Source organism: Glandiceps talaboti, chromosome 19 (genome assembly GCF_964340395.1).
Source record: "Glandiceps talaboti chromosome 19, keGlaTala1.1, whole genome shotgun sequence".
NCBI classification, from domain to species: Eukaryota; Metazoa; Hemichordata; class Enteropneusta; family Spengelidae; genus Glandiceps; species Glandiceps talaboti.
Window position 1 is genome coordinate 18,202,221 of NC_135567.1, and position 14,151 is coordinate 18,216,371.

A 14,151-nucleotide genomic window follows, 5' to 3' on the forward strand; every position below is an offset into this window, starting at 1 on the left:
CTGACACTCGTCTGCTTCCTTTGCCTGTCAAATTTGAGTTTTATTCTTCCGAAAGAAATACAACAAAACAAAAATACATGCCCACAAGAGGCAAATATGGACTCCCAGATAGTCTAGTGTTGCAATTCCCCCATTTACATTACAAGATATACACGATTGATATCAATAGGTTGATTCCCAAGGACAGAATTGTACACGATAAAAATGGCTCTTAAGTACTGAAAATTGTAGATATCGCCGTTTTACTCAGTTAAAACTGTTCACTGCGAAGATGTGCATCTTGTTTGTTATTGTCCATGAAAATGTCTTTGCTCTTATAATAAATATAATATCTTAGAAACGAATAAACAATATATGTGCATTGTGTCATTTTTGGAGGAAAGACAAAGCAAAATCCACATTCAAAGTGTTCCTGGCAGATACCCTGTTAATGCCGACATAATGGAGAAAATCCGAAAGGAAGGGAGCTCATAGATAGTGTCGTCAACTATTTAGACCGCGAAAAATGGTGGATCGAGGAAAGCAATACCGAACAGTTGTCAACAGATACAAGACTTGAACGAAAAGTTGAAATATATACAGATATGAATCCAAAGACGAAAAGACAATCATATTGAATAAATTAATTTAAAGTGAAATAAATTCTGCGAGATAAAATAGTGAAAGAAAGTGTAAGGAGAGTTCAAATATAGATGTTTAGTTTTTGTCCGGTGCCTACGTGCAAGCCGAGCTAACTGAAACATTGTCCGTTGTTTTGGCTCCTAAAACATTGTTCACAACTTGGCTAAAACTCGGCGGTTCTTTAAAACGTTTCTTTTGTTTCATTCTCCGATTCTGGAACCATATTTTTACCTGTGTTTCATTTAGGCCCAACATGGCCGCGATTTCCACTCGCCTTGCACGTGTAAGATATTTGTTAAAATGGAATTCCTTTTCCAATTCCGTTAACTGTTTATTGGTAAAGTTCGTCCTCCCGTTGTTTGGCGACCCTGTGAAACCATACTCCCCGCTTTTTCCTGGAAAGTATAAAATGATAATAAAAAAACACAGTTATTTGTTGCAAGGAAACTCCACATTGATATACAGACACTGTGTATTTAACATGTTTGATATTTGAGGAGCAAGTGACTAAGTTTCCCCTTACACGGTATTTACAGGTAGCTCTGTGGGCTTACAGTTTGAGCGATGCATCGACACGAAACTAATAACTGTGAACGTTGAAAGCTAGAAAAAACAAACACAAAATAGAAAACTAAAATAAACAAGATCAACTTAAATATATTTAAACACATTAAAATTTGGATTTTTTTGTAAAGTGTGTATTTGATGAGTACGTTATTCTAGAAACACAAACAGAAGTAATCTGGACAACTTGACGTGTTATCGCTCACTGCACAACACCTTGGGTCACTTTGTGATAACATCACAGGACTGCTACTGGTCTGCACTGATACCCCCCTCTCCCCTGAAAAAAAATATTTAGGGCACTAGTCTTTACATAAATACATTATTACAAATGTACACATTTATGCAAACATTGTGTAGATTATCTGCACAGATGCAATAAGTGTGACACACTAGCGGTATATAGCTATAAAACACAGGCAACACGGAAGTGCAGACATGCTCTAAATATAGAAAACATTATTTGCAGATGTTCTGATTTTACCGACTCTGTCATCTAAGAAAAAGTGAAAAAAATATTTCGGGTTAAATTGTCTATAAAGAATTTCGAAATTGATGAAACAGTGCCAAATGCTGAGCATATGTTATCTAAAGATAATCTCATCTCAACTACATGGACCACACGAGAAAAAGTGATACATTTTTTTAGGCGGGAACTATCCATACCTGGCAAATTAATTACCATACTTCAAAAATGAGAAATCTAGCATCCTATAAATTATCTTTCACCCTTAAAATACATAGAAAACATATGTAGCTAATAGAGCACCAATCGACCTTACCAGATAGGTGAATACAAATAGCAATGTTATATACATAATCGTCTGCTCGTTAAATTCAAGTGTCGTCAAAATCTGGCTCATAAAGGCGCAAAAATGACCAATCATTTTCGACGATTTCTTTAATTCTTCTTGAAATCTAGTGTCTGGCTCCAAAATGATTTGATTTATCGGCAAAAATTTGGAAATTTGGAGAAAAAATGTCAAATTTGAAATTTGAATGAAGTATGAGGTGACAAAAAGGTTAAAGAAGAGATATTGCCTTCTTTGATCAATGGCTTTGTAACACCTTAAGAGAAGGTGATTTAACTCTCCTTTTCCTGGCCTATAGTAAATAAAGTCGAATTTATCACCATAAGCCATAAATTTAGATCACACAGTTATATACGAGTTACAACACCGGGAATTTTAAACCGGTCCAAACCAGCAAACGAGAAGGGAAAGCGTATGTACCAGTTTTTGGTGGATTTCGTTTAACTCGCATCCAGTTGTACACTGTGGTTTCGCTGGACGATTTCCCCTCCTCGCTTTCCTTAATTTCATTTTTGCTCAGCCGATTGTCCTCCGGGCTGTCGACTTCGGTACTGCTGTGATTTAGAGGGTCAATCTGATGTTGTTGTTGTTGTTGTTGTTGTTGATGGTGATGATGGTGGTGGTGATTGTGATGATGTTGTTGTTGATGTTCATGATGATGATTGGAGTAGTGAGCGGTACTATTGTACCCAGAGAGCGAGGTAGTACTAGGTCCACCACACTGGGCTTCGAGATAACCACCGCGGTTTATCACCGCCGCCGCCGCTGCTGCTGTTGAGTAATGATTCTGACTGTAGTACATGGGGTCCGTATAACTGTATGCATTCGCCGTGGTCATTTGTGGAGTGACCGGCGAGTTACTGTACATCGTAGCAGTACCGGCCACAGTCGGGTCATGGGGGTGTCCGTATGAGTTCATTGCTGTTCGTGAGCTAACCTCGGAAAGCATTCGTCCGTCCAAATTATCAGAAGTAGAAACACCGTAGGTTTGGGGATAGTGACTCGCAACTGGATTGACACCGACATCAGCGGGATAATTCAAATTTCTGACGGCCGGATACAAGGCCGAATCGTTACCATATTCAACGTAAGAACCCATTTTCGAAGTGTCCATTACTGAGCTGTCAGATATGGGTCGTAATTTTGAAATATGCCTCTACGCTGTCTCGATGATAAATAGTGTACGCTCGATTCTACACTCGCCTTCGCACACTGTGACACCGATATGCTTATTTTCACGGTCACATGACCCCTTTCACCCAATCACGTGCACGCACAGTAATTTCAATGTTTGTAGCCGAGCGATCGATCATGTTAATACGTAGTTATCACTAATTTGCCGATGACACTCAGAACTAAAGTTTGTCAAATCCGTGAAATTATTTGTGCCAAGCGCGTGCTCGGAGAAACCTGCTTCAAATTCGGACGCACATGGCTCTAGATAGTATGTCTAATAAGTTAAACTTTATCAATGGGACCTCTTCTGTCGCACGCTATTTGTTTTGGTATAGAACTTCTTTCAGTTCCGTTTAAACGTGATTTTTTTTGTCAACATCTAAGTGGTAAAGGATGAAGACATTTAAACTACTGTTGTCATGGTAACAAGGTGTCCCTTAGGAGAATATAATCGTGCACTTGCAACGCGACAATGCGGTACACCCGCGCGGACGTTACAGCCAGGCGTACATGTGTACTCGCACTCGCATTCTCACTCGTATCACTCCACTCGTGACTTCTAATAATACGAGTTTGAGTCTGTTTTAAGGGTAAAAGACGAAGTTTACACAGACAGTGGACAATCATTTCAACTTCATTGACCCAGTTAGCCAGCCATTTGCATGAGTCATTTTCACTGGAAACGCTATCTCACCATTCATTTCTCATTTCTGGGTCACGCCAGTTCACTGTTTGACCTAATGTGTAATCAAAATATTACGTAATATTTTTTAAATATAGCTGTATGCCATTCTCAACGGAAAAGTAAACAAATCACCAGCCAACGTCTCGTAAATTTCTACGGGAGTAAGTGTGGGCGTAAATCATCGAAAATGACCAATATTTCACATCAGAGGCGGAATTTTTAAACTTGATCAGTCAAAACACGTGGTTAGGAGAAACCAATTATGTGGACATAAAAAGACTGAGAAATTCCAAAAGGGTTTCTCGACGCCATATTGTACGTGAAATCATATTGTTAACGGGCACAGAACATATTGGACGGTAAACTTACAATGCAATGATGTTTGAGGGATGTATTATGGGGTTGAAATAATAACCGATCGCAAGATATTATCTTGCAGTCGTTTCAACCTTATGTAATATTGATAATATAACACCGGATAACAATACGTGCAGGGAGTAACATGATACAGAACCGTAGTTTACCGTTTGTATTGTTTTTTGCACATCGTGTACGAGGACCATTACATTCCGACTACTAAAGTACGCTCCCATACGACACACTCAGCACGACTCGGAAGAGGATACTCTACGGAACACGTGCACGACAAAATCCCTTTGTCAAAATATCCACTTTCCATATTCATAACTGGAAAACAGCGCAGTGTTTTTAAAAGATGCAATTAGAGGTTACGTAGCTATAATTGGGTAAATTTTAGAATCGTGAAATTAGATTCTGTTGACAACATTAATTCAGAGAGACAGTATGGCGTTGATGATTATAGGGCTTCAGCCTTCATATCAGGATATTTACTCTGTTGACAATTTGGATTATTCTCTTTGAAAGATAACCAATTCATGGCCTTTAAAACGATTTCTGTTATCTTTAACATGTGTATTAGGAAGAAATCATGAATTGATCAACCCTTTATCAAAATAGTCATTTCAAACGCAAAATTTAGAACCTTAGTTGACAAATACAATTTTTGGCGGGCATCGGCAGACGACAATCCACGAAACTTGTTGAAGAGTAATACTGTCAAAGAACATTAAGTTATATCATTGTATACCGTGTATGTTTGTCTCGCGTGTTTGGCAGACTTTCAATGTCAAGTACACAAATTTCAAGTGGTACAAGGCTAAGGCTGGTACGAGAAATTTCACTTCATTTACATCTCATTTGCATACAGCTAAGTCAATACTGGAAAAAACTTGAAGTATATCGGCGTTCTTATTTCACATACGCGTTCGAGGCTAAACTTGACAGTGTGTGACAATTGCGCGCAATGAATAATTCTGACTATTTTCAAATGAAACATCGCCTCAACACAAATTCGATACGAAATATGAACATCGGTTAGTTACGGTTTTCTTGTCTGTCGTTTACAGACCAACAGAATTTGTTGAACTACATCAAAATCTCGAACATACTGTTGTTTATTTTAAATAAAAAAATAATCTAAAACATGCCTTTGAAGATGTCGACCATCAGAAACGCGAATTAATCACTAAAGACATTTTGGCAAGGACCTGGAAGTCGCAGATTTGGGTCGTCAAAATTATAAAAATTGTTCTATTCAAATTTATACATTTTTGTCTGAACGACGAACAGCGTGAATATTATTGATTACGACGAACCCTGCATCTGCTGAATAGTAAACTAGGAGATGTCAACACGCTGTACAAATCTGAAGACAAGTTAATAAAATGACCGCCATCAAGGTGACTTAGTTCTAACTGACAAGTCACACAAAAAATAATTCCGACGAACACACTTGGATTTGTAAACTTAGTACCGCAACGTCAAGACTATCTCCTGGGTAACGTAGACCTGACCTCATTAGCAGTATGACCTCTACACGTGAAGCTGTCAGTCTTATCTTGTACTATAATCAAGTTCAATTTTTGTCTTGATCGTCTGCTCCAAAGTGCCGCCAAAATTTATATCGCTAGAGGTCACTGACATTGCCTTAATTGTAGTTATTGACTTTTAAAAAAAAGGAAAATATAATTTAATGATTACCATAATGATCATCAAATTATTTTTTTCCAAAAATATCCGTGATATTTGCATTTCATAGCCAAAATATGCAACGGGATTTAAGATCATCGTCCACTAAGATGTTGTGTTGTGTTGTGTTGTGTTATGTTGTGTTGTGTTGTGTTGTGTTGTGTTGTGTTGTGTTGATTTTTTTTCTTTTTATCGTCTGCTTCACCTGTCAAATTGTACTGACAGAAAGGTCTGGGTTAACGGAAATGCTATCTGCGTTAATGTGAAGGATTATTGTCAATTTATTTGTTTAGTTTTCTCTTTATCGTCTGCTCCACATTCCCGCCAAAAGTTACGAGTTACAAATTAAATCTTCTATATAAGTTAAATTTCATCACGAATTTTCATAACGTCTTTAAAATTCGTTGTAAAATAATTATTTATACAATTTGACAAATGAAGAGCCATTAAACAAAGCAAAGCAAAACAAACAAACAAACAAACGGTGTTGAATTAGCATTGGTTGATTTATGCAAACAATTAAGGGGAGAGATAAAGAGTCCGATGTAGGATAACAAACGTAATTAGTTAGGCCACGGAGCCCCCAGCCCCCTTCTAACTAAACCGACCAAAATTGATAATTGAGCTATATTTTACAAGTAATTTCAAATCAGTATGTAGTAGTATGTAGTGCTATATTGTGAGTAAAAAAAATAGTTCTTTTATTGATATTTTAATAATTTTTTATTCACTATAGTTGCCAAAAAATTTATATTCCTAATTTGACATTTTTCTAAAAATATTTGTATTTTGGGGAACAAAACTGATTCCATTAAACGTACAACAGTGTTAGTCGGTTGAAAACTAAAAACGGTTTAATCCCCACCCTCTAACTAAAAGAATTACGTTTTTATCCTACATTAACCAATCTTGCTCCTAACATTTCTTGACAATTGCGGGGAGATTATGTGATGTAAAATCGTGAAATTACTCTCAAGTAAACAAAAGTTTACTAAAACGCCTTCATTACTAGGAGTGTGTACCCCTGTAACGTTTCAATTTTATAGCAAAGTCATAAAATATCACCATTTAATGTAGTCTGTTGTTTTATTACAGGAAGATAAATTTCATGAAAAGTTGACAAACGGACTTATAATGAGTATGAATATTAACCAAATAGATTTCAAATTAGTCAAGATAAAATGTTCTAGGGCCAGTTGAAAATAAATAATGTTTTCAGTATTAAACCTTCAAAGACCATAAGTTCCCACTGGTACTAAAACTGTGTAGTGGATATTATGAAATTCGAATGAAAGAAAAAAAATAGCTGTTCGTGTAATGAATAGAATCATGGGCATAATAACACCTGTGTGGTTCCGGTTACGCTCAATTTTAGAATAGGAAGGGTAGGTAGATTTTTTATTTTATTTTATTTTATTATATATACTCCTCACACTTGAAAAAAAAATATTTCTTTCTTAATGTATTTATTTATTTTGCAACAAGTTGGATTTGTGGCTTATAAGCCCAAGGGGCTGGATGTGGCAAGTTTCAATAACATTAGTACCAGATCATATAAACAAATGTATACTTTACTTTAAGTCCACATAGGACACGTTAATAAATAAAATACAACATATATCTTTTTTTTAATGTGTCAGTGTTTAGTTCAGGTTTTTCATTGTTTCCCATATGGTCTCTGTCTTGTTTATTTCATCCTATCAGATGTACAGCCATTACAGATTGGAAGAACAGATTATATTGTCTTTTTAAGTTCATGTTAGTTTTCCGCATCCACTATATCTCGTGAGACTTCACAATTTTTGCGATTTTATTTTTTTTCTCGAACACTTACAAACAAGTTTAGGGTCGGCAGTGAAAAACTAGGTGGGGTCGGGTAAGTGGAACCAAAAAATTATTTTTGTAGGCCTTAGTACCTTGTTATATTAGCATACAGTTGTTCAATAATTATTTGATGTCAGGCTCTAACCCAATGATATTGCTAAACATTGTTTACCTACATTGTATCTAGAAAGCAGAGATATTGTGTAAGATAAAATGTAACAATATTAGCAAGATATTTGTCGCGACAGACGATAAAATTTAACAATGTTTTTGTTGTGCCAGATGATAAAATGTAGCAATGTACCAGTTTTTTGTTGTGGCTAGACAATAAAATGTATGTTTTTAATTTTTTTTGTTGAGGCAGACGATAAAATGTAGCAATGTTTATTATTTTGTTGTGGCAGAAAATAAATTGTATGTTTCAAAATTTTGTTGCTGTAGACGACAAAATGTAGCATTATTTCAGATTTTGTGTTCCATTTAATAATATTCATAAGACATTTGAGGAAAAAACAAAATCTTCGAAATAGGTGACAAATCTGACGACTACACTTGAAATTTCCCGCTATTAATGAAAATCAACGATTCGCTGAACAAGAGACAGCTCTGTAGCTCGGACGATGACATTAATTTTTTTCTACGATTGAAAATATTCATTTGTCATTTTTAGGGAAACTGAACTCCTGATTTGACACAAAAAAATGTACATTTAATTTGTAAAAGTTTTTTTTGTGTGTGTATGTTTGCTTCTCCATTTGGTATTTGCATGTATGTATGTATGTATGTATGTATGTATGTATGTATGATATGTATGTATGTATGTATGTATGTATGTATGTATGTATGTATGCATGCATGCATGTATGTATGTATGTATGTATGTATGTATGTATGTATGTATGTATGTATGTATGTATGTATGTACTCATTTGTTTGTTTGTTGTTTGTTTGTTTGTTTGTGAGGTATAAGGTGACAAGCTTAATTTCAGAATTGACAAATCTAAGTTTAATTTTCTTTAGAATTCCTAGTTTTAAGCCAAGAATAAGGATTGACATAATTAGAAAATAAGTGACATAGGTAGGTACATAAATTTGATGGATCCTCATTCGTTTATTTGATCTACAGAACATGTGATTGTTTAACACGATGTTGAAGTCGAATTAATTTACTCCTAATGAAATCTCCAATAACATAAAATGGATATACAATGATAAACGTAGTTCTTTATTAGTATGGAACGAGGTAGGAATTTTCAATATTTATTTTCAATTCTGATGTTCAAGTCTTGACCATTTCGACCACATACATCAAACTGTTTCAACAAAATTGCCTTTTTTTCGTTAGTCCTGAAATAATGGTTTGGTTCCGGTTACCTGACCCAACCTAGTTTTTCACTGCCGACCCTAAATATTATTTTTATGTATTCGAGAAATGATAAAATAATCGCCAATATTGTGAAGTCTCAGGAGAAATTGTAAATGCGGAAACTGACATCAACTTAAAAGACAATATAAAACTGTTCCTCCAATCTGTAATGGCTGTAGATCTGATGAGAAGAAACTAATAACACAGAGACCATTTGAAAAACAATGGAAACATAACTACCTGAACTAGACACTCACATATGAAAAATGCATTTATATATATATATATATATATATATATATATATATATACTTAATTTTAGTATGGGTGGGGTAGACACACACACACACACACACACACACACACACACACACACACACATATATATATATATATATATATATATATATATATATATATATATATATATATATATATATACTTAATTTTAGTATGGGTGGGGTAGACACACACACACACACATACACACATATATATATATATATATATATATATATATATATATATATATATATATATATATATATATATATATATATATGTGTGTGTGTGTGTGTGTGTGTGTGTGTCTACCCCACCCATACTAAAATTAAGTCTCCTTCGTTTCGACCACACTTTCTATACACAATATTGTCTATAATATATGCATAATTATTAATTGTCTTCTTTCTGTTACTGTTGTTGATGAAAACAGAGGGTGTTACAGCCATACCTTAGAAAACATACGAAAGTGCTCCAGGCTAAACATAGCATATAAAGCACTATATGGTAAAGTTGAATTACCAACAGAACAATACTACAAATGCACAACAAAATCAACCAGACGATCTCATCCACACATGTGCCATGGAATACCAGCAAAAACAAATACACACAAGTACTCATATTATCCCCGCATCGTAAATGACTGGAATAATCTCACAAATTACTCTCTTCTGCATCTACTGAAGTATTAAAAAAACAAGTATCACAACACATTAACTCTTTTCACCATTACTAGTGATGGCCACACACGTACATATTCACAAACTTTATGTGATCATTATTACAGTTCTTTTCCCAGAAGCAAGTCAAAGCTATCAAAGGAACTGATCACAAGGTTTCATGTTGAGATAGACACCATAAAGATAACACACAAAACTATACTATTTTCATATTTATTTTCATATTTATTTTCATATCTATTTATTTTCATATCTATTTTCGTATATATTTCCATATATATTTCATATCTATTTTCATATTTATTTTCATACATATTTTCACATTTATTTTCATATCTATATTCATATTTATATTCATATCTATATTCATATTTATTTTCATATCTATTTTCACATTTATATTCATATCTATATTCATATTTATTTTCATATCTATATTCATATTTATTTTCATATCTATTTTCATATCTATTTTCATATATATTTTCATATCTATATTCATATTTATTTTCATATATATTTTCATATCTATATTCATATTTATTTTCATATCTATTTTCATATTTATTTTCATATCTATTTTCATATTTATTTTCATATCTATTTTCACATTTATTTTCGTATCTATTTTCATATCTATTTTCATATTTATTTTCATATCTATTTTCATATTTATTTTCATATTTATTTTCATATCTATTTTCATATCTATTTTCACATTTATTTTCATATCTATTTTCATATTTATTTTCATATTTATTTTCATATTTATTTTCATATCTATTTTCACATTTATTTTCGTATCTATTTTCATATCTATTTTCATATTTATTTTCATATCTATTTTCATATTTATTTTCATATTTATTTTCATATCTATTTTCATATTTATTTTCATATCTATTTTCACATTTATTTTCGTATCTATTTTCATATTTATTTTCATATCTATTTTCATATCTATTTTCGTATCTATTTTCATATTTATTTTCATATCTATTTTCATATTTATTTTCATATTTATTTTCATATTTATTTTCATATCTATTTTCATATTTATTTTCATATCTATTTTCATATCTATTTTCATATCTATTTTCATATCGATTTTCATATTTGTTTTCATATTTATTTTCATATCTATTTTCATATTTATGTTCACATTTATTTTCATATCTAATTTCATATTTATTTTCATATCTATTTTCATATTTATTTTCATATCTATTTTCATATCTATTTTCATATCTATTTTCATATCTATTTTCATATCTATTTTCATATTTGTTTTCATATTTATTTTCATATCTATTTTCATATTTATGTTCATATCTATTTTCATATTTATTTTCATATCTAATTTCATATTTATTTTCATATCTATTTTCATATTTATTTTCATATCTATTTTCATATCTATTTTCATATCTATTTTCATATCTATTTTCATATCTATTTTCATATTTGTTTTCATATTTATTTTCATATCTATTTTCATATTTATGTTCATATCTATTTTCATATTTATTTTCATATCTATTTTCATATTTATGTTCATATCTATTTTCATATTTATTTTCATATCTATTTTCATATTTATTTTCATATTTATTTTCATATCTAATTTCATATTTATTTTCATATCTATTTTCATATTCATTTCCATATCTATTTTCATATCTAGTTACATATCTACTTTCATATTTATATTATTTTATTACATTGCAGCTCAAGGACGACATTTTAAGTAAAAGTCGCCTTGAAGTGGATTATTAATTTCTAATGGTTAACCAAGTACTACTTGGATAATAAAAATGTTAATTCTTACTTGAAATTAATTTTTCACGAGGTGACATTAACTTTTACTCTTGAAAAATGTTCCCCTAAATGTAAAATTCAAATGTGTTGTGTTGTAGTCTACATTCATCAATTAACAAGAACTACACAGGACAATATGTAAATGGTCAATGTGTTTTCATTCTTTGATATCTGGATAAAAACTACAGCCTCTGCAGGATAAGCATGTACTTTGAATGAAGTTCAAGTTGAGGGAGACTTGGCTGTAATGGTTTTATGTAACAGCCTTTACAGAATGAGCGTGTACTTTGAATAAGTTGAACAATGAAGATCAGCAAGACTAACTACAATGATTTTGTTACAGCCTTTACAGAATGAGCATGTACTTTGGATAAGTTGAACACTGAAGATCAGCAAGACTAACCAATAATTTTGTTACAGCCTTTACAGAATGAGCATGTACTTTGAATAAGTTGAACAATGAAGTTCAGCAAGACTAACTACAATGATTTTGTTACAACCTTTACAGAATGAGCATGTACTTTGAATAAGTTGAACAATGAAGTTTAGTGACACTACCTACATGGTTTTAGGAAATGATAAATACAAAAAGATACCACACAATGATACCACACAAAGATATCTGCTTTGTATTTAATCAATTTTGACAACAGTAGCAGTATGCACACTACTGCTGCTATTACAAATACAACATTATAGATTAGGTAGATTTTGTCTAGAGGTTATCTATGGGGTTTGAATCTGAGGGTATCTTTACCCAACGTCTAGTACAATGAGGAGCTGTGGTCAAATTTCAAATTCAACCACAGCCACCCACACAGTTATTAACACCATGTCTTTGTTAATCAATCACAGAATTCTGGCCAATGATAAGTTAGCATTCACTGAGGCAGTTACATAATGTCCAAATATCTCATCTCATCTTATCTCATCTCATCTCATCTCATCCCATCCCATCTCATCTCATCCCATCCTATACCATCCCATCTCATCTCATCCCATCCCATCCCATCCCATCCCATCTCATCTCATCCTATCTCGTCTCGTCTCGTCTCATCTCATCTCATCTCATCTCATCTCATCTCATCTCATCTCATCCCATCCCATCCCATCCCATCCCATCTCATCCGATCTCATCTCATCTCATCTCATCCCATCACATCTCATCCCATCCCATCCCATCCCATCTCATCTCATCTCATCCCATCCCATCCCATCCCATCTCATCTCATCTCATCCCATCCCATCCCATCCCATCCCATCCCATCTCATCTCATCTCATCTCATCCCATCCCATCCCATCCCATCCCATCTCATTGAAACTTCATGCTCAGTTTCATATAATTTATCCCGGTAATCATAATTTCTATCACCAAATAATGCCACTATTTCTTTCGTTATCAATTGTACTATCAATATTCATAATTAAATTGATTTATTGTTTTCATTTTTTATTATCTCTATTGATTAATGTAATTATATTTCTATATTGACATATTCAATATCATTTGATTTATTGATTTAGTTTTGTAATTAATTTTGTTTTAATAATTCATATCTTGCACTAGATTCTTGTAAAGTTTACGATCAAAATATTGTTATGTTTATCAGTAAAATAGAGTTCGAAAGGGAAAATTCAAATTAATTATTTTCATGTAAAGTAAGGAAGATGTTTACCTTTGCAATTAAGAAATGCACCCAAATGGGATTTTGTATGTGGTAATGTTTATATACATTATATTGTATGTTTCTGGCATTTTAGATTTATTCCAGCCAAGCGAAGGATAATATAATGATATGCTGTTATATGATGTGATGGTTTGGGGTGGGGTGGGATGGGGTATTGTGTGGTGTGGTGTGGTATGGGATGGGTATGGCTTGCTGTTGTGTGGTGTGGGATAGGTGTGGTGTGGTGTGGTATGGTGTAGTATGGGTATGGCTTGGTGTGATGTGGTGTGGTGTGGTGTGGTGAGGCATGGCATGGCATGGCATGGCCTGGTGTGGTGTGGTACAGTATGGTATGGATGGTATTGTGTATGGTGTGGTATGGTATGTGGCTTGGTGTGATGTAGTCTAGTGTGGCATGGCATGGTGTGGCATATGGTGTGATATCGTGTGGTGTGATACCATGCGGTGTAGTGTAGTGTGGTGTGGCGTAGTATGATGTAGTTTAATGTGGTGTGACATTGCATGGTATGGTGTGGTGTGGTGTGGTTATGTAGTGTGGTGTGGTGTAGTGTGACATTGCATGGTATGGAATGGTGTGGTCTG

At 33.2% G+C, this 14,151-nt stretch overlaps 1 protein-coding gene across 1 annotated transcript; it reads right to left on the minus strand.

Moving 5' to 3' along the window:
- Positions 1-24: 24 nt before the first annotated feature.
- On the minus strand, positions 25-3,146 carry LOC144449952 (uncharacterized). The gene is made up of 2 exons (XM_078140518.1): positions 2,418-3,146; positions 25-1,016 (listed from the first exon to the last, which is right to left on the minus strand). Exons 1-2 carry the CDS (start codon positions 3,109-3,111, stop codon positions 715-717), a joined length of 996 nt encoding a protein of 331 aa, XP_077996644.1. The 5' UTR covers positions 3,112-3,146; the 3' UTR covers positions 25-714.
- Between the last annotated feature and the right edge of the window lie 11,005 nt (positions 3,147-14,151).

Coding starts and splice junctions, on each gene's coding strand:
- LOC144449952 (XM_078140518.1), bottom strand. CDS start 3,111: ATGGACACTTCGAAAATGGGTTCTTACGTTGAATATGGTAACGATTCG. Junction 1,017..2,417: donor ACGAAATCCACCAAAAACTG/GTACATACGCTT, acceptor TATACTTTCCAG/GAAAAAGCGGGGAGTATGGT.